This window comes from Ursus maritimus, unplaced genomic scaffold (assembly GCF_017311325.1).
Source record: "Ursus maritimus isolate PB19 unplaced genomic scaffold, ASM1731132v1 scaffold_27, whole genome shotgun sequence".
Taxonomy (NCBI): Eukaryota; Metazoa; Chordata; class Mammalia; order Carnivora; family Ursidae; genus Ursus; species Ursus maritimus.
This window is the reverse complement of record NW_024425230.1, coordinates 30728776-30754837: the sequence shown is the minus strand read 5'-3', so window position 1 is coordinate 30754837 and position 26062 is coordinate 30728776. Positions and strand designations below refer to the sequence as shown.

The window sequence follows — 26062 nt, the reverse complement described above, 5'->3', positions numbered from 1 at the left end:
TAGATACAAAAATCTCCACCCCCCCCAAATCACTTATATCTGCTTACAGTCAATACCTACTCTTGCCCCCAGCCACAGATAATCAATGATTTGCTTTCTGTCACTTACAAACTTGCCTTTTGTAGTTCATTTACATAAAAATGGAATATGTAGTCTATTGCAACTGGTTCTTTCATTTAGGGTAATGTTTTTGAAATCATTCACATGGTGGCATATTTTCTGTCTTTTTATTGCTGAATAATGTCTTTTTGAGAGATATACCTCAATGAATCGTTGAACACTACATCAAAAACTAATGATGTACTATATGTTGGCGAACTGAACATAATTTAAAAAAAGAGGTATACTTCAATTGTGTTTACCTATTTATCAGTGGGTGGACACTTAGATTGTTTCTAGTTTTTAAGTATTCTGAATAATGATACTGTTAATATTTGTGTACAAATCTTTGCATGGACATTTGTTTTCATTTCTCTTGGGTAGATTCCTAGGAGTAAAATTCCTGGGTTGTATGCTAAGTCTATGTTTAACTTTTTAAGAAACTACCAGTAAAACTCTCTGTTCACAGATGACATCATCTTATATATAAAATATCATGAGGAATGCACAAGTAAACTATTAGAACTAGTACATGAGTCCAGCAAGAGTCAATATCCACATACAAAAATCACTTGTATTTCTGTACACTTGGCAGTGAATGATCTGAGATTAAAATTAAAATAATTCCATTTATGATAGCATCAAAAAGAGTAAAATACTCAGGAGTAAATTAACCAAAAAGCATAAAACTTATGCTCTGAAAACTGCAGAACGTTTTTGAAAGAAATTAAGGATCTAAATAATAAAAGGAGACAATTCGTGTTCATCGGTTGGAAGGCTTCATACATTCCCACCAACGATGCAGGAGATTGCGGTTCTTCAGTGCCCTCGCTAACACTTAGTACTGTGTTGGTACAGCACTTAGAACCCTTTTTGATTGTATCCATTCTAGTGAGTGTGATAGTAGTGTGTCATTGTGGTTTTAATTTACGTTTCCCTAATGACTAATGATGTTGCACTTGTTTTCATGTGTTTATTAGCTGTTCTTATGTTTTCTTTGGTAAGATGTCTAAGTCTTTTGCCGACTTTTAAATTGGGTTGTTGTTCTAATTGATTTATAAGAGTTCATTACATATTCTGGTCCTGAATATATATTCTGAATTATATGTTCAAGTCCTTTATCAGATGCACGATTCAGAAATATTTTCTGCCAGTCTGTGGCTTGTCTTGTCATTTGCTTAGTTGTGTTCTTCTTTTTTCTTTCTTTTTTTTTTTTTAAAGATTTTTTATTTATCTATTTGACAGAGAGAGAGACAGCCAGCGAGAGAGGGAACACAAGCAGGGGGCATGGGAGAGGGAGAAGCAGGCTCCCAGCGGAGCAGGGAGCCCGATGTGGGGCTTGATCCCAGGACCTTGGGATCACGCCCTGAGCTGAAGGCAGACGCTTAATGACGGAGCCACGCAGGCGCCCCTGGTTGTGTTTTTCTTAAAGTGCAGAAGTTTTTATTTTTAATAGATGCAATTTATCATTTTTTTTCTTTTACGTCTTGTGCTTCTGTTGTCATGTCCAAGAATGCTTTTCTAACCTGAGACATGAAGACTTCCTCCTATATTTTCCTCTAGAAGTCTTAATTCTTCCATTAAGTCTCTGAGGCATTTCGAGTTAATTTTTGTATGTGGTGCTAAGTAAAGATCTTGAGTTCGTTACTTTGCACATGGATGGATAGTTGTACTACACCAGTTGTTGGAAAGACTGTTCTTCCCACATTAAAAGTTCTTGACGCCTTGGCCAAAAACCAATGGACCACAAACTTAGGGGTTTATTTATGGCCTCTCGGTTCTCTTCCATTGATCTAGATGCCTATTCATATGCCAATGCCAGACTATCTTGATTCCTGGAGTTTTACTGTAAATTTTGAAATTTGGGGTAATGCAAGTCTTCCAACCTTTTTTTTTTCTTTTTCAGAATTGATTTGGCTATTCTAGGTCTTTGGCATTTCTATTACATTTTAGGAGTAGCTTGTCATCTTAATAACATTGTCGTCTAATCCATGAGCATTCATTTATTTAGATCTTTTTTTCATTGAGATATTTTTTATTTAGATGTTGTTTAATTTCTTTCCAGCAATGTGTTGTAGTTTTCAGGGTACAAATCTTACACTTCTTTGTTAAATTTATTCCTAAATATTTTGTTCTTTTTTGATGCTGTCATGAATGGAATTCTTTTCTTAATTCCATTTTTGGGGTGTTCACTCTTACTATATAGAAATTGAGTTGGTTTTTATATATTGACTGCATTCTATGACTTTGCTAAACTTATTAATTTGAGTAACTTTTGTAGATTATTAGAGTTTTCTCCACAGATACAATTAGGTCATCCACAAATAAAAACAATATTCCTTCTTCTTTTCTATTCTTTATTTCCTTTGTCTCTTTTTCTTGCCTTCCTGCATTGGCTAGAACTTTAAGTACAATGCTTAATATAAGAAATGAGAGCTGACACCCTTGTCTTGTATCCAACCTTAGGGGAAAAAGCATTTACTTTTTAACCATTTAGTGTAATTTTCACTGTAGATTTTTTAGGATGAGGAACTTTGCTTCTATTCCTAGTATGTTGAGAGTTTTTATCATGAACAAGTAGGTGTTTGCCGAATGCTTTTTCTGCATCTAGTAAGGTGATCAGTTGTTCTTTTTTTCTCTAATGTGTATAGTACATTAATTTTTGGATATTTAACTAATCTTGGATTCCTGTGATAAATCCTACTCAGTCATGATGCATAACCCTTTTAATGTGTTACCAAATACTGTTTTCTAGTATTTCATTAAGAGTTATTGTATCTGTGATCATGAGAAATATTTATCTGTAGTTTCTTTTCCTTTGGCTTTGATATTAGAGTAATTCTGGCCTCACAGAATGAGCTGGAAGTGTTTCTCTTCTGTTTTCTGAAAGCATTGTGAAGGATTAGTATTTCTTTCTTTTTTTTTAATAATAATATTTTTTATTATATTATGTTAGTCACCATACAGTACATCCCTAGTTTTTGATGTAAAGTTCCATGATTCATTACTTGCACGTAACACCCAGTGCACCATGCAATACGTGCCCTCCTTAATACCCACCACCAGCCTATCCCAATCCCCCCCGCTCCGAAGCCCTCAGTTTGTTTCCCAGAGTCAATAGTCTCTCATGGTTCATTCCCCCTTCTGTTTACCCCCCCCTTTATTCTTCCCTTTCTTCTACCGATCTTCCTACTTCTTATGTTCCATAAGTGAGTGAAACCATATGATAATTGTGTTTCTCTGCTTGACTTATTTTGCTTAGCATTATCTCTTCCAGTCCCTTCCATGTTGCAGCAAATGTTGAGAAATCGTTCTTTTTGATGGCTGAGTAATATTGCATTGTATATATGGACCACATCTTCTTAATCCAGTCATCTGTTGAAGGGCATCTCGGCTCCTTCCATGATTTAGCTATTGTGGACAATGCTGCTATGAACATTGGGGTGCATATGGCCCTTCTCTTCACTACATCTGTATCTTTGGGGTAAATACCCAGCAGTGCAATGGCTGGATCACAGGGTAGCTCAATTTTTAACTTTTTAAGGGACCTCCACACCGTTTTCCAAAGTGGCTGTACCAACTTGCATTCCCACCAACAGTGTAAGAGGGATCCCCTTTCTCCACATCCTCTCCAACAATTGTTGTTTCCTGCCTTGTCCATTTTTGCCATTCTAACGGGTGTAAAGTGGTATCTCAGGTTGGTTTTTATTTGAATTTCCCTGATGGCTAATGATTTTGAACACTTTTTCATGTGTCTGTTAGCCATTTGTATGTATTCGTTGGAAAAGTGTCTGCTCATATCTTCTGCCCATTTTTTGATTTGATTGTTTCTTGTGTATTGAGTTTGAGAAGTTCTTTGTAGATCTTGGATACCAGTCTTTTATCTGTAGTGTCATTTGCAAATACCTTCTCCCATTCCGTGGGCTGCCTGTTAGTTTTTTTTACTGTTTCCTTGGCTGTGCAGAAGCTTTTTATCTTGATGAAGTCCCACAAGTTCATTTTTTCTTTTGTTTCTCTTGCCTTTGGAGATGTGTCATGAAAAACGTTGCTGTGCTGATGTCGTAGAGGTTGCTGCCTATGTTCTCCTCTAGGATTTTGATGGATTCCTGTCTCACATCAAGGTCTTTCATCCATTTGGAGTTTATCTTTGTGTATGGTGTGAGAGAGTGGTCAAGTTTCATTCTTTTGCAAGTAGCTGTCCAATTTTCCCAGCACCATTTATCGAAGAGACTTTTTTCCACTGGGTGTTTTTTCCTGCTTTGTCAAAGATTAGTTGCCCAAAGAGCCGAGGGTCCATTTCTGGGTTCTCTATTCTGTTCCATTGGTCTATGTGTCTGTTTTTGTGCCAGTACCATGCTGTCCTTGTGATCACAGCTTTGTAGTACAGCTTGAAATCCCAGCTTTGTTTTTCCTTTTCAACAATTCCTTGGCGATTCGGGGCCTTTTCTGGTTCCACACAAATTTAAGGGCTGTTTGTTCTTTTTTAAAATATTTGATAGCATTTACCGTTAAAGCTATCTGGGTTCGGACTTGTCTGTATGGGAAGATTTTTAATTAATAGCTAAATGTCTCTATTTGTTATAGTTCTACCCAAATTTTGTGTTTCTTTGTAAGTAGGTTTGGTGATTTTTGTCTTTCTGGGAATTTTTCTGTTTCCTCTGAGTTATCTGATTTATTGGCATAAATTTGTTCATAATTTTACTTTGTAATCTACCAATCTATATGGTTGGTCATATTGTCCCTTCTTTGATTTAGGTAACTTATGTCTTCTATTAATTTCTTAGTCTTGTGTCTTTTTTAAAACTTGTCTAAAATGTTATTCAATTTAATTTTTCCCAGGTTTATTGAGGTATGATTGACAAATAAATGGTAATATATTTAAAGTGTACAACACGATGATTTGATATATGTATATGTTGTGAAAGGATTCCCACAATTAAGTTAAGTTAATTAAAACACCCATCACCTTGTGGGGTTCCTGTGTGTGTGTGTGTGAGAGAGAGAGAGAGAATGCTTAAGATGAACACTCTCCACTAAGTAGGAGACTGGGTAATTCCAGTGAGACTTCTCTTTTGATAAAGGTATTTAAATTTCCCTTTAGGCACTGCCTTAGCTGCATCCCATAATTTTTAATTTGTTGTGTTTTTATTTTCATTCAGTTAAAGATGTTTTTTAAATTTTTCTTGTGATTTCTGTGACTTCTCCTTTGATCCTTGGGTTACATAGAAGTGGGTTGTTTGATTTCTAAAAATTGGTGGTTTCCCCATATTTCTCTGAATTCACTATTGGGGGCTCTGTTATTAGACGTATATGTATTTATAATCAATATAGTCAAAGAAAAGATATACAATTCGGTGATAATAATTGGAAATTTTAATATTCTCTCAAAAACTGATGAAAACAATTAGAAAACATGAAGAGTATAGAAGACTTAACTCTGACAACCACGCTGGCCTGATATTACAGAATCTCCACCCGACAGCTACAGATGCAGAATTTTTTCAAGCACGTACAAAACAATCTCTGGGGTATGCTGGGACATAAAACAGGTCTCAGGAAACTTTAAAAGACTGCAACAGTGTGTGTGCCTGATCACGGCAGAATTAAATCAGATATCCACAGCAGGCCTGCTCTTTGGGGCTTGCTGTAGAAGTGGTAAATTCTTCAAGCTCAGGGTTCTTCTGCAGTAACAGCCTGCTGCGTGTGTACGCAGCCGTCCTGGGCCCGTTACATTGCCTTCGTGGGGCTTGGGGGGCCTGCGGCACCGATGAACACGAACGAGAAGCTCTAGCTATCGCCGTTGCCCGGACGAGTAACGTTTTGTCTCTGATGCAAGACTTGTGTTTCTGCCAGTGCCCATGAGACAGTAATAGCCTGTCTCGTTAGCTCATAAGTAAGGTAAATCTCAGACCCTGCAGAGTTCCTGGCAGTTTTCTTTAGTTCTTTGAAGATATTTTTAACAGCTGCTTTGAAGTCTTGGTTAAATCTAATATCCAAAGACCCCGAGACCTTTTGTATTGACTGCATTTTTTACCTTAGCCCCTGAGTATAGGTCACGCTTCGTTCCTTTGCATGTCTCTTCATTTTTTGGTGACTGGTGGACATTTTGGAGAGCATACTGTAGCTGCCGTGGGTTCTGACTTAGCTTTTGTTTTTTATTTTCTCGTTTTCATTTTTAAGTCTGGCTTTCTCGGGGTAACCCTTGCGTCTATATGGGTTAGTGTTTAGCCAAAAATATCAGTCAGAAGTTGTGCTCAAACACCTCACGCCAGGAAGCCTTCCACTCTCAGCTGGTGGATCTGGTGTGGTTTGGGGCATGCATTCAGACTTTTTCATTTTTAGTCTGCCTCAGCTTTTGCTTTCTACGGGGCTCTCTCACTGGTCCTCGGAACACACACGTAGGTTCCGCTGACCAGGGATATGTGGGTCCCCTGGACCTGCTGCTGGCTCTGCCGCTCATACTCATGGCTTTCAGTCTTCCTGGGGTATGTGGAGAGCTTATCGAGCCTTTTTACTGTTTTTTCACCTTCCCAAACTCCCTATTAAATCCTGCTAGTCTATCCTCCACTGTTGGCTCTGGAAAAAGATCACAGCCTCAGGCTAGCAGAGACACTGGCCCTTCCTAGTCATTTGCCACCAAGATTACCACTCTGACTGACGATACTCCACATCAGATGAGCCCCTCTGGCGGCAGCAGCGAAGCCACGGGCTTGGGGACCTGCCCTGCTCTGGTTGAAAACTACTCCCACAGAGGCGGGGAGCTTGGAACAGCCGCAGGCGGGAACGGCACACACTTGCTGTTTTCACCTGAATAATGATAATTTTCACAAATAAGTGCTTCTTGGTTTGTTGCATGCCTTTGGCCATTTCCAGTCTTTGACAGTTTTGTCCAGCTTTATAGTTGTTTTTTGGGAAAAGCATTTGTTGAAGTCCTCAAACCATCATGCTAGAAGTCTGAAGTCCCAATCTATATCATTTGCCATTGATCCTGGTGTAACTCGACTGCCTGTTTGATTCTCTGGGATCACATAAGACTCTTCCCTTACCCTCCCAACTGGGACATGGACCAGCAGGAAAAGAACGAACTTGGGGAAAGTGGGTGTGAAACACCAGGACCAGAACGGACATGGATTTTTCCCATAGTTAACTAGGAATCACTTAGGATGACCTGGCATTATTTATACTTTTATTCTAGGTATAACTGATAAGATAGATACATTTGCAAAGCGAATGTTTATATAACATAACTACATAAATGTTGTTTGTATATTCTTTGAATCAGCTAGAAATATTAAATTGTTGTGTGGGATGAGATTCTAGCAACACAGGTCTCCATTGCACTAACATTCTCCCTGAATTTTCTTCCACTTTATTAATTCAATAAATACACATTTATTGATTGTCTAAGGTATACACAGGCACAATGAGTGATGCCAAGAGGAAGCAGATACAGATTTTGTCCTCCAGGAGCTTATAGATTAGGTTAGCATGATTCAGCCTGAACATACACGGGAGGCGCTGGGTGCCATTAAAGACTTACAGATGTGTGCTCCAGAAGTTCCATAGGCTAATTGAAGTTTCCCTGTCTGACGATTCTTTCAGTCATCACCCATTACTTCTGTGCCCTGGTCCTTCCTGCTTACATTCCCCTCCTGGTTGCCTTTATACTTACGTTCTTCTGCTTGTCACCCATTCAAGCTAATTGTGGTGATAACATGTACCTAGTGCTTCCCACGTGCACTTTTCTTACTGATGTTCATGGGGTTCACATCAGCCTGGGACATGGGTGGGGAGTGTTTCCAGCTTATAGACAAGGTAACTGAGATCAGAGAGACCAAGTGACTTGTCCAGCTTCACATTATTAGGAAGCGGCAGAGGCAAGTTTTGAACACAAGGTCTTTGTACTTGAAATCCCGGGCTCTTTACAGAAAAATTCAGCTTCATGAGTCGGGTCAGACTTGGAAGCAGCTTTTACTTAGTGTGGTTCTGGATGGGCACAGAAATGAGGCAACAAAGCAGGGCTGTTCAGGCTACTCTTTGAACCGTTTCCCTCTAAGGGTTTTTAGTGACTTAATTTTACAATAATCAGAGACACGTATTTCTGGTTGCTTCTTACACATTTCTCTGGCAGATATTGGATCATTGCTTTGGACACAGCACGTTCAGAACCAGATCTGCCATATCTCTCTCAGTCTCTGGTCTCTTCTAATGTTGCCGTTCTCTGTGAATGACATCACCCACCACCCACAGCACCCATTCTCCCAAGCCAGAAACCTGGGAGTCCTTGACTCCTTTCTAACCTTCACCCCAGCCTCCAATCCTGCCATTCCCATCCTACCTCATGGGGTTGTTGTGTGAATAAACTGACACAGTATATGAAAAAACAACTCCGAAAGCTGTGAAGGAGAGGCAATTGTCTCTGAGGCAGCACATCCATCGAAGCATCAGGAATAAGGATGAGGCCTTACAGGCCGTTCACATGTAACCTTCTCACAGCGTGGACACTTGTGTCAGTGGAGTGTGGACTTGTATCTTCTGGGACTGTGGCTGTGACTTCATAGTCTTACATTCTGATAGCACTCTGTTCAAAGTACTTTCTCACAGGGAGAGGACAAGAGAGAGCAAGTGAGTTGCCCACGAGGACACAGTGGATAAGTGGCACAGCAGGAGTGGAAATCCTGTTGGCTTAAACTAAAAACCAAAGTTGGTTTTAACTCCATCGTTTCCCGCCTGTGACCTAGGATGAGCAATTTAGCCCTTTTAAATGTCAGTCTCTACATATAAGTCAGAAATAAACTGACTGTCCTTTTCTCATAGAGTTGTAAGGCTCCAGTGGGTCCGTATGAAGAGCCAGACTGCCACGTACGAATGGTGGCTGTTGGATGACTCTTGCCCCTTCCCCCCGAGGAGCGACTTAGGCGGTCTTCTCAGTATCTGCCCTTAGAGGACTTACTCTGGCGTAGTTACTTGGCTGCCCTACTTGAGACTTCAGTTCACAGAGCTCTCCCGGAGGTTGTTGACCTACCATTTCCCTGAAAATTAGGTCCAGAATTTTCATGTTTTCCTGTCTGCCTCTCTTCTACTAATTTTCCCATTAGGTTATGACACAGCTTGGATGAACTCCTTTAGTTAAAAATTGTGAGATTATACTTATACTTTCTGGCCCCAAGATGCAGGAGATTTTCGGTTCAATATTAGGAAAATCAGGCGTGTCCAACAACAGAATGGACCGCCTTGAGGAGTAATAAAGTTACCCATGACTACAAGTATACAAACTGAGATTTTTGGCGAGCGGAGCTTTGACTTGCCACTGCTTCATCTATCCCATCCATTTCCTGAGTCTGCAAGCCATGGTCATATAGATTGTAGAGAGGACTGTAACCAACAGATAAGCTACTAAGTGTTGTGTTTTTATGGTTTGGGGATTTTTGATTCATGTTTTTATATTGCTATATTTAAATGAATTGAAAATGAAATAGCAAAAGTAATATTAGTGAAGTAAGGAAGGTTGTCAGACTTGCCTGCGTATTGCCGAATTACAGAGAGCAGTGTTTAATATCAGACAAAAGTTAAAGATGTGGGTGGCTCTTGAGTCTCCTGCAGAACTGAAGATACCGGCTCTGCAGTGAGGTCATGATAGCCTGGGCCTATGTCCAGAGTGACTAGGCTCATGTTATTCCATATTTGATAAAGTAACTAAAAGTACTGAGCTTTTATCATAGGTGAGACTTTTATGTGCAAAGGTTGACAGGTGTTGCATGCTGCTTTCAGAATTAAAATTACTTGGTCACTGCTGTGTCCTTCTGTGAGATGTTTTACTCTCAGCCATCACCCTCCCTGTCCCTTGCCCACAACCATTATAGTGACCAGAAAGTCTGCTTGCTCTACAGTGATGTGTCTGAATAGTGCCCATTAGTTTTCAGTAGTTAACCCTGGCCTGCATGTTAGCCTTCAGTTTAATGGCCTTTTTTATGTTCATTCATTTTATTTTATTTCCCATCGTGGTTTTGTTTATTTCTTTTTTGTTTTTTGTTTTTTCTGTTCTCTTTTTTAAAACCGTCGTGGTTTGCCCTTCATATTCCCCAATGTTTGCACATGACAAGATGTTGCCATCCCAACATTACCTCCCACTTCACTGACCAGTGCCACTACTGACCATCTAGCACCAGCCACAACGGGACCACTGCCTTCAGCTCCTCGGGATGTCGTGGCCTCCCTGGTCTCTACCCGCTTCATCAAATTGACGTGGCGGACACCTGCATCAGATCCTCATGGAGACAACCTTACCTACTCTGTCTTCTACACCAAGGAGGGGATTGCTAGGTAAGTGTCCATATGTCCGGAGCCAGTTCATTGCATCTTGGTCTATCCCAGCCCAGTCATGTTCACCCTGGCTCTTTGTTGTGCAGAATCTATACCAATTTTTGGTACAAAAAATATGATCACCAAGATGCGTATTTCCCAATTTTAGGTCATTAAAATTTATCCCAATCAGACTGAGGTCCTGGTATTCATTCTTTCCTGCCTCTCTGGAATAACCTGGGGAGAGGGTGTAGATAGAGCTATTTAGGTGGAAATAATAATATATAACTAGAGCTACTCTTTTTTCATAAGGTTCAGTCACCACAGCCGTAGGACATGACTGAATTAGAACAGTCAGATTCTAGAAATTACGGTAGACTTAATTTATAGAAGTAATCTTAAATGAATATTTGCCTGTACTCATATGTGGATGTGGGCTGCTGAGCTCCCGGGGGGTCTCCTTAATGAACCAAAGTAATTAGGAGCTAATTTTCCTAACCGCATTTTCATGAAGTTCCTCATCTCCACCTCTTTCAGGAGCTCACTTGGCTTCTTCATGGCTTATGGGAGATTGTCCAGAGTCCCCAGGCCACTTTACTCATAGTCCAGCTTTATTTTATCTGTTCAACCTTACTCGTCTCTCCTCCCAGTGTAACTCCCTTTCTGATGAAGCCAGTCTGATTCCCATCCCATTCCACCTTTCTTCCAGTATGTTCACCTCAGTTGCTTCGCCCTTTCCCAACTGAAGCTGAAGTCAGTTCGTCCTTCATGGCCCAGATTAAGCCCCAGAAAGCCCTCATGCGTTTTTCTCCACCTTTTTCAGCTTATACAGCCTTTCTCTTATATATGTTCATGTCAGTAATATTGGCACTTAATTATGATAACACATGATCTCTTACTGCCATAAGTTGTTACTCTTCTGCTATTTTATGTGTATTTGTGCTGTTTTCCCAACCCTACTATAAAACCTTTGGGAGGAACTTGCCACGTGCTATGTATTCTTAGCATTGCCAAGTAGATTTCTTCATTCATACCAAAATAAGAAAGCTAAAATATGTGTTTTGGTTAGGGCCCTCACACATGAAATAAAGCTTGTGTCTCTACCAGGCTGCTTACAGCTGATACACTTTGTATTTAAGACTGTCAGGTTCTGCAAGGATAGGAACCTTCATCAAAACCTCTTGATTTAAAGCTCTTGAGAAGTCTGCGTGACCTCATTTGGGCCAGATAGATGGAGCTACTCATAGAATAATGTTTTTCTGAACATTGTGCCGGATGTTTTGGGAATTATAAAGATAAACATAGTTCTAGACACAAAAAGACAAGACATTACTACCAAATGGCATCTGTGTTAAAATATCTCGCGATAGTCTTTCACATCTCATTGCTAATTTCGTAGTATTTCACAAAAGGAAAAAACACTTAGTAATTCCTCAGAGTAACAAACTTCTTTCCACTCCAGGTCCTTTGCCCTTGCTGTTCCTTCTACCAGAAATGCATTTCCCTCACAAACAACTGTTTCTGGCTTCGTATCTGTCATCTTCAGATGATACTTCCATAGGCCTTCCATGAATACCCACCCAGCTTAGCCCCCTTCGGCCCTATCACACAAGGTGTTCTAGAGCCAGTTTGTTCCCAAGCCAGATATTAAAGTTTCAGGAAATTTTGCAGACCTGGTGATGACTTGGTAGCTCAAAACAGGGCGTGGCACGAGTATTTACTGGGGCGAGCGCTACAAACCAGAGCTGGTTAGTAAACATTTACCAGAACACCACTGCTATCACATCACCCTCTTTGGTTTTGTTTTTTGCTTTTGTTTTGTTTTCAGAACATTTAACACTCTGAAATCTTCTCTTTTAATTAACCTGTTACTTATGTCTGTCTTATTCAATAGAGTATCACGGGCACCTTAAACAGGGCCTGACATATAACACTAAATAATTACTTGTTAAATGAATAAATTCATTGCAGTCAATGGAGAAATAATAGCTTACTCAAGAAATCACGTTGCGTTAATTAACTCCATTTGGAAAGAATTGAAGTTGTATCTCTGTCTTATATATAACAATAAATTATCGATAGATTAAGAGATTTTAAAGCTCGGATATTAAGGAGGACACATATTGCATGGAGCACTGGGTGTTATATGCAAATAACGAATCATGGAACACTACATCAAAAACTAAGGATGTACTGTATGGTGACTAGCATAACATAATAAAAAATTATTATAAAAAAAAGAAAAGAAAAAAATGTTTTTGCCATTGCTCGCAGTCTGGGAAATACAAAATAATGCAAAAAGTGAACCTATTTTTCACTTATCAGGCTGGCAGAAATCTTAAGTTGATGATATGTAGTGTTAAGCAAGTTAAAATGCTGGGAAGAAATCCGCTCTAGGCTTCTGGTGGCAGTGTAAGAGTAGCCCTTGGAGAAAGTGCTTTGGCAGAATTTTTTTTACCTTTTTAATGCACATACCCATCAATCCAACAATTACGCTTCTAGATGTTCTGTAGATAACGGATACACATAAACATAGGGCACTCATAAAAATGTTTATTGTAACATTATTTGTAAGAATGAGAAAAAGGAAAGAAAGTAAAGGCCCATTGATGGAGGAATGGGCACATAATTAATATATGTATATCCATAGGAAGTGTGATACAGGAATTTTTTTTAATGACATATCTGTGTATTTTGATGTGCGTGTAAATGCCGAAAGCAGTGATTCTCACCGAGGGACAGTTTGTCCCCATCCTTCAGTGGACATTTGGCCATGTCTGGTGACATTTTGGTTATTAAAACTCAGATGAGAGAGGATGCTTACTGGCATCCAATGAGTCGAAGCCACAGTGCTGATAAACGTCCTGCAGTGTACAGGGCAGCCCCTTACAACAAAGAATTATCCCGCCCAAAAGCTCAATAGTGCTAAGGCTGAGAAAACCTGACCTGAAGAGTCTGGTAAGATACAGGTCGGTACGTGCCACAGTTAGGTGTCAGGGAAGGACAGGTTTTGAGGAGAGAGAAAAACTGGGACTTTTGGATTTTTTAAAACTATACATACTTTTGTTTTTAATGAGAATCTGTCACTTCAATTTAAAATTAAATTGTCAGGCAGGAAGACAAGGCAAGTATATATAAAGGAAGAGGAGGTGCAAGGAGGATCCAATTTAATTTGCGTGTCTGGTGTTTGATGGATGGGAAAGTAAGAAAGCTAGCTTAACTGGCCCAGAGTTCTGGTAGGAATTAGTAAGAGATTATAATAAAGAGGAAGTTCGGAGCCAAATGTCATAACGCCAGTAAGAATTTGGACATAATCAGTTAAGAAGGGACCATTTTAGACTCCTGAGCAAGTGTGCACTGTGATTGTATTAAATACCTTTTCTTAGTAGTTTATGAGCACTACGTAGAGAGAAGAGGAGAAGAAATGAAGTCAGGGAGGCAAATCTAGTTAATCTAGGCCTGTGGTCGGTATGGCCGGGACGAAGGTGAGAGCAGTGACTTGGAGAGAACAGAATAAATCGAGGGAATATTTCAAACAAAGGTTCTTGGAGACTGTCATGTTTTTGTCATTTCATTTGTGAATGAAGTTTATGATTTCTGATTACAAGCCATTAAGGAGTAGAAAGAACACTAAGTCAGAAGACCAGATCCTGCTTGCTTGTTTTATAAACAGAATTTATTTAACCTTTATAATCTTAAGTTTTCTCATCTAAAAAAATGAGGGTAGTAACTTCTCGTTGCAGACTTTTTTTTTATAATAATTTTTTATTATGTTAGTCACCATACAGTACATCCCTGGTTTTTGGTGTAAAGTTCCATGATTCATTACTTGCGTATAACACCCAGTGCACCATGCGATACATGCCCTCCTTCACACCCATCACCGGCCTATCCCATTCCCCCACCCCCTCCCCTCTGAAGCCCTCAGTTTGTTTCCCAGAGTCCATAGTCTCTCATGGTTCATTCCCTTCTGTTTACCCCCCCTTCATTCTTCCCTCCCTTCTCCTACCGATCTTCCTACTTCTTATGTTCCATAAGTGAGTGAAACCATATGATAATTGTCTTTCTCTGCTTGACTTATTTCGTCGCAGACTTAAAATAAGAATTCAGTGTGAGAATGGAAGCCACTACCTGCATTTACAAATCCGGCTACTTCCTGCACTTAAAAAATCAGCCACCAGGTGGCATGTGTGTCTTGGTCATGAAGTATAATTCGTTTGGGTGCCTGAGTTTCTTGAGATTTCAAAGGGTCCTTCCTCTGCCTTTTCAACTATGAAGTGTTCACACTTTTTTTTTCCCCAATGCTTTTAGTGTAAATAGGAGTACTTTTCTGATATTAGCCACTAAATGGAAAATGCAGAGTAAGTTATTCCAGAAGTTATAACATTTTAGAGATGGATGAAGCCTTAGGTATCGTAGTTGAGCCCAGGAGTTGGCAAGCTGTAGACCCTGGGCCAAGTCAGACTTGTTATTTTTATGACCCAGGAGCTAAGAATATTTTTTGTGTGTTTTCAAATGATTACATTTTAATAGGTTATATAAGTAACTACATAATATTTGCCATTTTGTCTCTGAGCCTGTAAATATTTACTATCTGGCTCAGAAGGAATTAGTAAGCTTGTCATAACTAGAATTGGAGCGCTTAATGCCTAGCCCTGCACTGTCCTAATAGAAAATGTACCTTTTCCTTTCTCCTTTGACTCTTCGTTTACACGTTCTAACCTAAGTTCCATTGCAACCTCACACGTTTATGAGAATTGTACTTTATAACTCACCCTGGATCTTGTCCTGAAGTCAGAAGTTTTTTTCCAGACAGGCACTTGGTTCTGGGACCTCAGACCAATCTAGAGTTAAGGCTTTTGCAGGTACTGGCTGTTTATTATTTCATCTTAAGGAATCATACCTATTACTGATTTTTTTTTTAATGGTAATGTTTCTGTAGAAATTGGTTCTAAGTTTTTCGTTCCCTTCACTCATTTCTCCTGGTTTTTTTTTTCCTTTCACATAGGAATGAACAAAAGGTGTATGTGATATTATTACTATACAGGGTTTATGTAAGGAGGCAAATTTCCATTCATGCATTCTGCACATATCTGTGGGGCTGCTTCCACGCGTGAGCGTTCTGTTCAGTTCTGCTCTGATATGCGAATGTGATCGAGACACTTCAATTTAAAGTAAAATAGGGGCGCCTGGGTGGCACAGCGGTTAAGCGTCTGCCTTCGGCTCGGGGCGTGATCCCGGCGTTCTGGGATCGAGCCCCACATCAGGCTCTTCCGCTATGAGCCTGCTTCTTCCTCTCCCACTCCCCCTGCTTGTGTTCCCTCTCTCGCTGGCTGTCTCTATCTCTGTCGAATAAATAAATAAAATCTTTAAAAAAAAAAAAAAAGTAAAATAGCACCCCCAACTATCTTTCTCAAGATAGTTTCAACTCTTTGTTTAAACTGTTATGTACAGTGAGCAAAACAGACCTCATCTGTGCACATGGAGCTTGTGGTTTGGCCAAGTGTAAAATCCCATACTTCCTTTTAGGCAGCGATCGTTTGTGATCAGAGCAACTGTCAGAAACTTCAGAGTGTAAGAAATCAGCTGATACCCTCCTTTTAAGTCTTGTGATTTGGAGGGTTAGCTGAAGAGAAGATGCCCGTCGATACCTCAGGTATCTTTGAGCAATAATTTTTGTTGCCATTGTCCTCTTCTCCGGTGGACCTAACATCGTGTACAGACAATCACTCTTTATGAAGAAGTGGGTAAAAATCAGGTAGTTTTAAAAACTATAGAAAACCACTGAAAAGTACTTAAATCTCTGAAATGTAAATGTTCACATACAGTCAGGCGGACTGGCATATGGTCATGTAGAACTAAACAAATTTCAATGAGTGATTTCAGGAAGAATTACCAATATCTTAAAGTAAGAATTTTAATTCAAATAGATTATGTAGTTTCAAGTAATTTTGTCCACAGAGTAGTTTGGGGCCTTTTTATTACTCTGTCAGGATAGATACAGATCTCTCCTTACATGATCGACAACCTTAAAGGCCAGCTGTTTGTCTAGAACAAATGAATTCTTCCACAGTATTTGTCGAAAGCTCTTGTGTATAACACAGACTGGTTTTGTTATGGTACGTACAGTAGACTGAGTATAATTATGGACCCAAGTGTGGGACACACAGACCCCAGGTTAGAGTCTGGAAGCTACTGCTTTTAAAGAAGCCAGATAACTGCTCCTGTGTTTTCCGTTCATAACACTAGCCTGCTAGATTCACTTGTCCTGTTTGTCATAAAATTTGTCACATATTTCAAATCAGTTTAGATATCATTGTGAAAGAGTATTTGTTTTAACAAATAAATTATAAAAATCAGTATCAGGATTAGCTTATTTTATAGATTGGGTTACTTTAGTATCATTTTAATTTTTGACGTTCCCAACTTTAAAAGTGATCATCTCTAGCTTTCTTTTTATTGAGTCTTTCATCCAAAATACACACAGAATTCTTTGATATTTTCTTTGAAAACTGGGTCATACTTGTAATCACCTTCTGTTTGTCTCCTTGAAAACCACTCCTTAAAACTCAGCGATTCCTAAAGCCTACAGAATTGATGACCAGTTGCCCCATTTGAAACGGCAGCGAGAACACCCTTGTCTGTGCCTTCTCTGAAAGGAAGTGGCAGTTATGACCAGAGAGTCAGTGATGTTTAAGCAAGAACGTCAGCAAGTTATCAGACCCATGTGAGATTGAGCTTTGCCACTCTCCATATTCAGGTCCATAAACTGTTCCATCCCGAAGTTTTGCTTTTTGGAGAGTTAATTTGACTTAAATTAAGATTTTTTTTAAATTCAATTAACCAACATAAAGTACATCACTAGCTTTTGATATCATGGTCAGTGATTCATTAGTTGCGTATAACACCCAGTGCTCATCACATCACGTGCCCTCCTTGATGCCCATCACCCAGTTACCCCGTCCCCCCACCCACCTCCCCTCCAGCAACCCCTCAGTTTGTTTCCCAGAGTCGAAAGTTAAGATTTTGACATGGCATTGTATCTATAGGAATTGCAATGAAAATGAAACTGCACATTCTAGAAGTATTCCTAACCGATGCTGTTTCTTTCCACACCCCTCTTTGTCCAAAGGGAACGTGTTGAGAATACCAGTCGCCCAGGAGAAATGCAGGTAACCATTCAAAACCTAATGCCAGCGACTGTGTACGTCTTTAGAGTTATGGCTCAAAACAAACATGGCTCCGGAGAGAGTTCAGCTCCACTCCGAGTAGAAACACAGCCTGAGGGTAAGTCTTCCATCTGTCTGTCAGCCCTATCTGTCAGTAGACAATAGGACGGTCTGCCTTCCACATAGCCTTGCGAACCAGAGCAGTGCAGAAGGTACAGTTCCTTGCCGTAAAGGACCTTATGAATTAGTTATGAATTAATTCCTGTCAAACACTGGCAAATAGTATAAGACAATGGGACTCCGCTGATACACACTCAAATTTTACTGATTCTTAAAGACCTGGCTCAGATGCCTTCTAGATCTTTCCTCTGATCCTATCTAGCTAATATTGTACCTCTGTAATTCTAGGGAAGTAGGCGGCACAATCATTTCTTCAAGGAGTTTGATTAGAAGGAAGAGACTAAGTAAGAATGTAGATAGAGGGGAACCTGATTCTCTAGAGAGTATTTTAGGGATGGGAAGTGGCTAGAAGATGTTTTGGCAAAAGACGAGTTAATGGAGAGAGATTTGTACTTCATCTGGAGGTGTTCAGCCTGTGGCAGGGGAGGCGTAAGTGTTGGAGACAGCCCTCACAAAATATTTTACATACTTAGCTGAACAAACCAACTTAAAATTTTTTCCATTTATTATGCCACTGTGCAGGTGAAATGAAAGAATTTCTTAGTGCCTTTTTAGGATATTTGCTTATGTTTATCCAATGAATATATTGAAAGTGATTTCAAGGGAATCGTGGGATTGTTTTGTTTTCCTTCCCCTTTAATAACTTAGAGGAAAGTCTTCTGTAGCAGCAGAAGTGTGAGAAATCCCACCTGTCAGGCCACACAAAATAATGCTCTTAACATTAAGTGAATAACGTGATTCATGACTAAATAAAGCAAACAACTGTCAGAGTAACCACATTCAGGTTTCTCTGCTTTGGTAGCGGAACTGCCAAGCTGTGGTGCTGTTATTCAAGAAAGCTGGTTTGTTTTACAAAATTTTGCCAGTTTTTTCCCTGTTCCTTAAATCTAATGGATTCTGTTACAGAAACACCGGCACCAGAGAAGTTGTTTTCAAATATAGAATGTCTCCCACAGTGTAGGCATAGGCAACCTCTGGAATTTGTGTATAAACTGGGACTGGAACTTGTCAGTTCGTCAGTCAGACAAAAAGAATATAGTAAAAAGGTACGGGAGCTGTTGTAGGAGTTAGAGCTGGACAGTCAAACCAGCCCTCAAGTCTTCCAGTCACATACATCCCACGGAGGGCCTCAGAATAATCTCCTAACCGGTCTTGAGTCCACATGTTAGAATCAGAAAGTGTGCAGCTCCTGGCTCCACCACTCACTGACTTTCCCGTCATGGGAACAGTTCTTAGCCTCTCAACCTCATCTGTAAATAGGGCTGATAATAGTATCCCTCTCATGTGGGTTAGTGCAAAGATTAAGTAAGACATCATTTAAATACGTGTAAAGCACTTTAAGCTGGACTGAGTGTAAGCATTCAATAAATGGTAGCTATTTAAAAAATCATTATTTAATCTTATTCCCTTACTGTTTTTTTCCATGCGTATGTTTACATGTCCTTTCTGAACACAGATCTGATCATGTCATGTCATGTTCCTGCTCATAATTTTTCAGTAATTACCTAACACCTACAAGAAATGAGGCACACGAAAGCTCCTCGTTATCTGGCTGTGTCCTCCTTCTCAGCATTCTCCCTCCCACATTCATTCACTATTCACCCTGAACCACATTACACCGTCTTCTCACATATCCTCCCCATTGAATGGAATAATTTTTCCCTTGGTATCTGAGGAAGCTTCTGGCTCCCCAGAAGTCTTCCCCAGTCCTTCCCTTGCCTACACATCCCCCTTTCAAAGCAGAGTTGTGTATTCTCTTTCTGTTTTTGTTACAGTCATTATGAAATCTGTTGGCACTTGTGACTTTTGCACTGTTTATACGTCTGACTTCCCTCTAGACTGGGAATTCTTTGTGGGCAGGGATTCTGTCTGTCACCGTAGCCCCAGTGACTGGCAAAAGAAGGCTCTCTCTCTTTTTTAAGTTTTTTACTTTAATTCCAGTATAACTAACATACAGTGTTATATTAGTTTCAGGTGTACAATAGAGCAATTCAACAATTCTGTGCATTACTCAGGGCTCGTCATGATAAGTGTACCCTTTAATCCCCTGAAGACTCTCTTTTTGTGATGGCTGCTTTAATGTGCTGTAGNNNNAAAACTGGGATTTTATAAACCACAAGAAAAATTCCACAATGTTTATTTTTTCCTTTGAATACATTCGAGATACTTCACAGATAGTTTTTGGTTATAATTTGAGTCATAGAAAGGGAACTGTGTTTAATTATATATTATCCTAAAAGCACTTCAATCAAATCAATTGTTTTCTCAGTTTTTATTGTTTTTAAAAACATGGCCAATGTGACGTTATTGCTGAGAATGGTTATTGAGGAGTGCAGTGAATTTCATTCATTTGCTGTCTCAAAATTTTCTTTCTAGTTCAGCTCCCTGGCCCGGCACCTAACATCCGAGCTTACGCAGCTTCACCTACTTCCATCACTGTCACCTGGGAAACACCATTGTCTGGCAATGGGGAAATTCAGAATTACAAATTATACTACATGGAAAAAGGGACTGATAAAGAACAGGTAAAAGATGAAGCCTTTTTTTGTAAGATATATTTATTAATTTGAGAGAGAGAGAGAGAGAGCATGAGCGGGAGGAGCAGAGGAAGAGGGAGAGAGAGAATCTTAGGCAGGCTCCACACCCGGCATGGAGCCTGACATGGGGCTCCATCCCAGGACCCTGAGATCATGACCTGAGCCGAAACCAAGAGTCGATGCTTAACCGACTGTGCCATCCAGGAGCCCCAAAGCCATTTTTCAATCCATTGATTGGAATAGTATTTTGGAAATATATATTTCCAAAACTCAATACTTGCTTGTCTAGAAATCTCAGGATAAAAAAGTTGTATATAGGAAATGAAAAGTCAGCAGACTCTATTTCTTTGTACCAAGTTATATTCTGTAGTTTTTATCAGGAAGGGTCACTAAACATCAAGCAGTATTTCTCAGTTAATTGCCAATGTTTCTGATTAATCTGCTTTGATTGTTAAATAGCATTTCGTGAAAGGGACAAAAATCTGCATTGTATCAAATGCAGAATTTGTATAGTTAATTATTTTGCAGCATTTCTTTTGGCGGCTTGAGTTGTATACATGTGAATTATTTTACTTTATTCAAGGATGTTGACATTTCAAGTCACTCCCATACCATTAACGGGTTGAAAAAATACACAGAGTATAGTTTCCGAGTGGTGGCTTACAACAAACATGGTCCTGGAGTGTCCACACAAGATGTTGCTGTTCGAACGTTGTCAGATGGTGAGTCTTTCCGCCTTTGGATCACATAACATGCGTGGGGGCCCTGGTGAGGTCGTGGGCTTTGACATCAGAAGATTCAGGTCAAATCCCAGTTCTGCCCCTTTTCTGGACTTTAGTCACTTTACATGTCTGAGCATGCTTCTTTACGCATAAAATGTAGATAATAGCAACTTCATTGGGTTTAAAAGATTCACCGAGAGAGGGTAGAACATGTAGTGCCCGGTACGGAACAGTTTCTCATGTTTTTATCTTTAGTAGGGGCTTTTGTATAAGTAAATGTTGCTGCTTGTTCATAACACAGACCATTCCAGGGCTGATGGAAGACTGGCTTTATTTCACTTTGCAGTCATATCTGTATGCCATATAGCTCTTTGTAATTCCTCAGTGTTTGGTGACAGTTTCATTGCTTACCTGTGACTGAATTTCTAAGCTGAGTTATATTCATGTGACCATGACCTAGAGCAATATTTTTTAAGCTACAGCTTACCAAGGGGATTGAGTAGGTCAAGACCGGCATTTTTTATTTTTATTCTTATTTTTTCACTATTTTTTAATTTAAATTCAATTAATTAACATATAGTGTATTATCAGTTTCAGAGGTAGAGGTCAGTGATTCATCAGTCTTATATAACACCCAGCGCTCATTACATCATGTGCCATCCATGATGCCTGTCGCCAAGTTACCCCATCCCTCCACCCACCTCCCCTCCAGCAACCCTCAGTTTGTCTCCTGTGATTAAGAGTCCCTTATCGTTTGTCTCCCTCTCTGATTTCCTCTTGTTTTACTTTTCCTTCCCTTCCCCTATGTTCCTCTGTTTTGTTTCTTAACTTCCACATGAGTGAGATCATTGTCTTTCTCTGATTGACTTATTTCGCTTACCGTAATACCCTCTAGTTCCATCTGCGTTGTTGCAAATGGCAAGATTTCATTTCTTTTGATGGCGGAGTAGTATTCCATTGTGTGTGTGTGTATATGTCTATATATACACCCCACATCTTTATCCATTCATCTGTCGATAGACATCTTTCCACAGGTTGGCTATTATGGACATTGCTGCTATAAACATTGGGGGATAGGTGCCCCTTCGGGACATTTGTATCTTTAAGACCAGCATATAAAAAAAATATTATTATAATAGTATAGAAAATAACAGTGTTTATTGTGGTTAATAAGCATATATATTGTTTCCTGAAAGTCATAATGTTTTTCAAGAATTCAGGCCTGTTTGTTTGCTTGTTTATTTCTAGAATTTTCCTCAGTTTGGATATGTCTAACAGGGAAATTCTATAAAAAAAATAAACTGGCCTGATTTAAAAAATGTTAGTCTCATGAAAGAAAACCAGGGGGTGGGGGGCAATAAAAAATGTGAAAGGACTATTCAGAGAAAAAATGGGGGACTATCACTATCCACATAGTGCTATCAACATGAGGGCATTGGCTGCTAGGTTGAGACCTTCGGGTTGCATAATTAGTGTTTCAGATGTGCATTTGTGTAAAGTCTGGCCAGGAATATCACATGATGGGGTGATATGTGGGTGACCGAAAAAAAAAATTTTTTTTTCCTTTTTTTTTTTTTTTTGCCTGTCCAGTTCCCAGTGCTGCGCCTCAAAATCTGTCCTTAGAAGTAAGAAATTCAAAGGTAAACTTTATATTGCTATTCATTTTTATTGGCATACTGTCAAGTCTCAGAAGGGCTTATAGAGAAGGAGATTCTATATCAAAAGAATTGTAATCAAGCAGAGAAATAAGGTGTCATAGATATTACACCTGCCAGTAAAGCTGGACTTAGAACCCAACTCCGTGTTTTCCATTTAACTTTACTGCCTTTCTCTGATGCCAAGATTACTTTAGTCTTTCTGCAGATGCATTGTGGTTTTGCAAATCCTGACATTATAGATCTTAGCAGTTCAGAACATTGGTGATAAAGTGGAAAGAAGTAAGTTGTTTATACCCCAGCCCCTTAGTACTGTGAGATGAGCCCACTGTGAAGTGAAGGTAGACAGCCGTCAGAGTGGTGCACAGGCTCAGACTCCCTCTGAGCCGAGTCCACTGTGCAATGAAGGCCATGTGTGCCTCTCAAAGGCCCAGAGCTGCTTCTGGACTACATTGACAACTGAGACACTCAGTCCTTTCAAAAAGTACCATGGGAATCCTTGTCCTTTAATTAAAAACCAGCTATTAATTAATGATTCCCTTCTTGAAGAGTTTTAGGCAGAAATTGTCTAATTTCAGCCATTCCACAATGGAGATAGAAGAGAAACTTACACCTAACCATAGTTTACTTCCTAATCTATGTGCCCTCTGACCTTATATTTTCCTTCTGAAAGCTTTTCTGAGACTCTTGCCTAACGTCTAAATACCCAGGAGAATAAAGGCCCAGAGCATACTGCCCGCAAATATAATCTTCCCACTTGATCATGGAGGATTTTTAAAATTAAAAAGTAATTTTGAGTGATCCCTAAGTAAAACTCTGTCTGAGCACCCTGCTGCTTTTCTGTCAGTGAATTCAAGATAATTTATAAAACAGGAACAAGATTTTGCTGTATTCAGTCTTCCCCATAATCTTGTCTTTCCCAGAGTATTGTGATTCACTGGCAGCCACCTCCTCCAGCCACACAAAACGGTCAGATTACCGGCTACAAGATCCGCTACCGAAAGGCCTCCCGAAAGAGTGATGTCACTGAGACCTTGGTAACTGGGACACAGTTGTCTCAACTGATTGAAGGTAAGCTGCCTTGCATGTGGGTGAAAGGTAGGAGCTGGCGTCTTTTTCAGGCATTGAGTTTTGCTAGCCTAATGACTACTCTGAGCAGTTGACTTAAAGTAAAAACAGTTCAAAAGAATTTGTAATGGTTCGGTCTACGTCTGACGTGATAAAAGTTAATTGAACACAATCTTATAGGTTCTGTCATCTCTGAGTGTTGAGATTGTGCTTGAGTTTTATTTCTTTACTTGTGGTTTTCTGTATTCTCCACATTTTCTTTTTTGAATATATATAGAGATCTTCCTCAACTTATGATGGGGTTATATCCCAATAAACCCATCAAAATTTGAAAATATCCTAACTCAAAAATATATTTAACACACCTAACCTACCAAAATCATGGCTTAGCCTAGCCTGTCTTTAACATGCTCAGAACACTTACATCAGCTGACAACTGGGCAAAATCATCTAATATAAAGCCTATTTTATAACAAATTATTGGATGTCTCATGTATTTTATTGAATACTGTACTGAGAATGAAAAACAGAAGGTTGTAAGTGTGTAAGGCGTTTACCCTCGTGATCCCAAGGCTGACTGGGAGCTGCCACTGCCCCTGCCCAGCATCACAAGAGAGGATTGTGCCTCCTATCGCTAGCCTGGGAAAAAATCACACTTCGGAATTCAAAGTACAGTTTCTACTGCATGCGTATTGCTTTCGCACCATTGTAAAGTCAAAGAATAGTAAGTCTGTACTAGTTTTTTGCAATCTCAAAACAAGGTAAAACAAAGCTATGTAGGCCAAAAATCTGCTCAGTCTAGCTGGTAGCAGAGGTCTACAAAATGATTTATACATATACATATACATATACATATATATATATATGTATATGTATATATATATGGCACTGACACCACACATGCGTGTGTGGCCCGAAACATTTGTGAATAGCTATAGCAGTGCTGTAATCTTTCTTGCTTCTACTTGTTATATGATAAATTTTAGAGAATTCTGTCCAGGATAGCTCCTTTTGTGTAGATTTCCCTTTATGTGCAGCAGAGCAAGTGGCATACTCGGTGACAGTGGGCCCTACTGCCTCTTTGATATGGGCTTCCTCTACAGATGACAGAATAGCCCCCTCTTCCTTCCTCCAGTAGGGGGAGTAGACTTGGCTCTGCAAGGGCCAGTTGACTTTGCAGGAGAAGCATGGGAAGAAGATGAAGTGCTTTTTGCTCTTTGGATATTGGGACTGTGCTTATAAAGAATAAAGATAGATGCCCCTAAGAAACCATTTTGGAGGTTCCCAGCAGAGCTGGTAGAAGAACACTGCAAGAATTGGAGATATTGACATCATTACCTAAGCCCTGAGAATGAATTTCATCACCCTTGGGGAGCTCTCAGCTTCCCTTACGTTGCCCCCTCCTTGGTAGAGAAACTTGACATCTGCCACTTTCCTGTGCCTCTAGGGGCCAAGTTCTTGACAGAACCAAGATCTGGGGTCAAAAAATGTAATGCGATGAGTTTCTAAGAACTAAGTGAGTCACTGGCAGTGAAAACTTGTACTCCTGTAATCCAACAAGCTTTTCTCCTTACTCCTCACCTCAAAGATGGATTGACTTCTTTCAAAATAGGTGAATGTTTGTCTCCAGGGGTAGCTTTCAGTCTGAGTTTCTTCACTTGAACCCCACAGCTCTAAGCTGCAGTGAGTAGACATGGTTGCAGTGGTGTTGCCGAGACATCTCACTAAAGGAGCGTTACAGTACAGTTGGTCTTGGGTGTTCTTAAAAACCAATTGCCATGAGAGACTCTGGACTCTGAGAAACAAACTGAGGGTTACAGAAGGAAGGGGGTTGGGGGAGATGGGTTAGCCCAGTGATGGGTATTAAGGAGGGCACGTGTTGTGATGAGCACTGGGTGTTATATGCAACTGATGAATCATTGAACACTGCATCAGAAGCTAATGATGTACTATATGTCGGCTAATTGAAAATAAAAAAAAAAGAAGTTGCTGATTTGACTCCAAATACAGATAATATTTCCCATCCGTAAGGCTTTTATTTTGAATATTTAATAGATATTTACTCTATACCAGGTACTGTTCTTGCTGCTAATAATGTAAAAACAGAATATAGTCCTGGACCATGAGGAGACTATTCATTTTCTCAATGAAACATTTGATGTGTAAGCGAAATAATCACCTTCATGGTAAAAATAGCTTTTTCTTTACGGAGAGAATCATTGCATTTTGAAATCCTGTTTAGATTCATTTGTTTAACGGACTTTATTGAACTTGTATCAGCATGTACTGGCATTAGGTACATGATGGTGAGCAAAAATGGACATTTTTGC

The 26062-nt window shown here is 39.7% G+C and overlaps 1 protein-coding gene across 1 annotated transcript in view; it reads left to right on the top strand.

Moving 5' to 3' along the window:
• The window catches only part of NEO1 (neogenin 1), a 201815-nt gene that overhangs the window by 135724 nt on the left and 40029 nt on the right, over positions 1 to 26062 (top strand). The window contains exons 12-17 of the mRNA XM_040642636.1: positions 10203 to 10422; positions 17534 to 17688; positions 20127 to 20275; positions 20871 to 21009; positions 22600 to 22649; positions 23588 to 23735. Coding sequence (XP_040498570.1) covers positions 10203 to 10422; positions 17534 to 17688; positions 20127 to 20275; positions 20871 to 21009; positions 22600 to 22649; positions 23588 to 23735 — 861 coding nt within the window. The remainder of the gene's footprint in view (positions 1 to 10202; positions 10423 to 17533; positions 17689 to 20126; positions 20276 to 20870; positions 21010 to 22599; positions 22650 to 23587; positions 23736 to 26062) is intronic.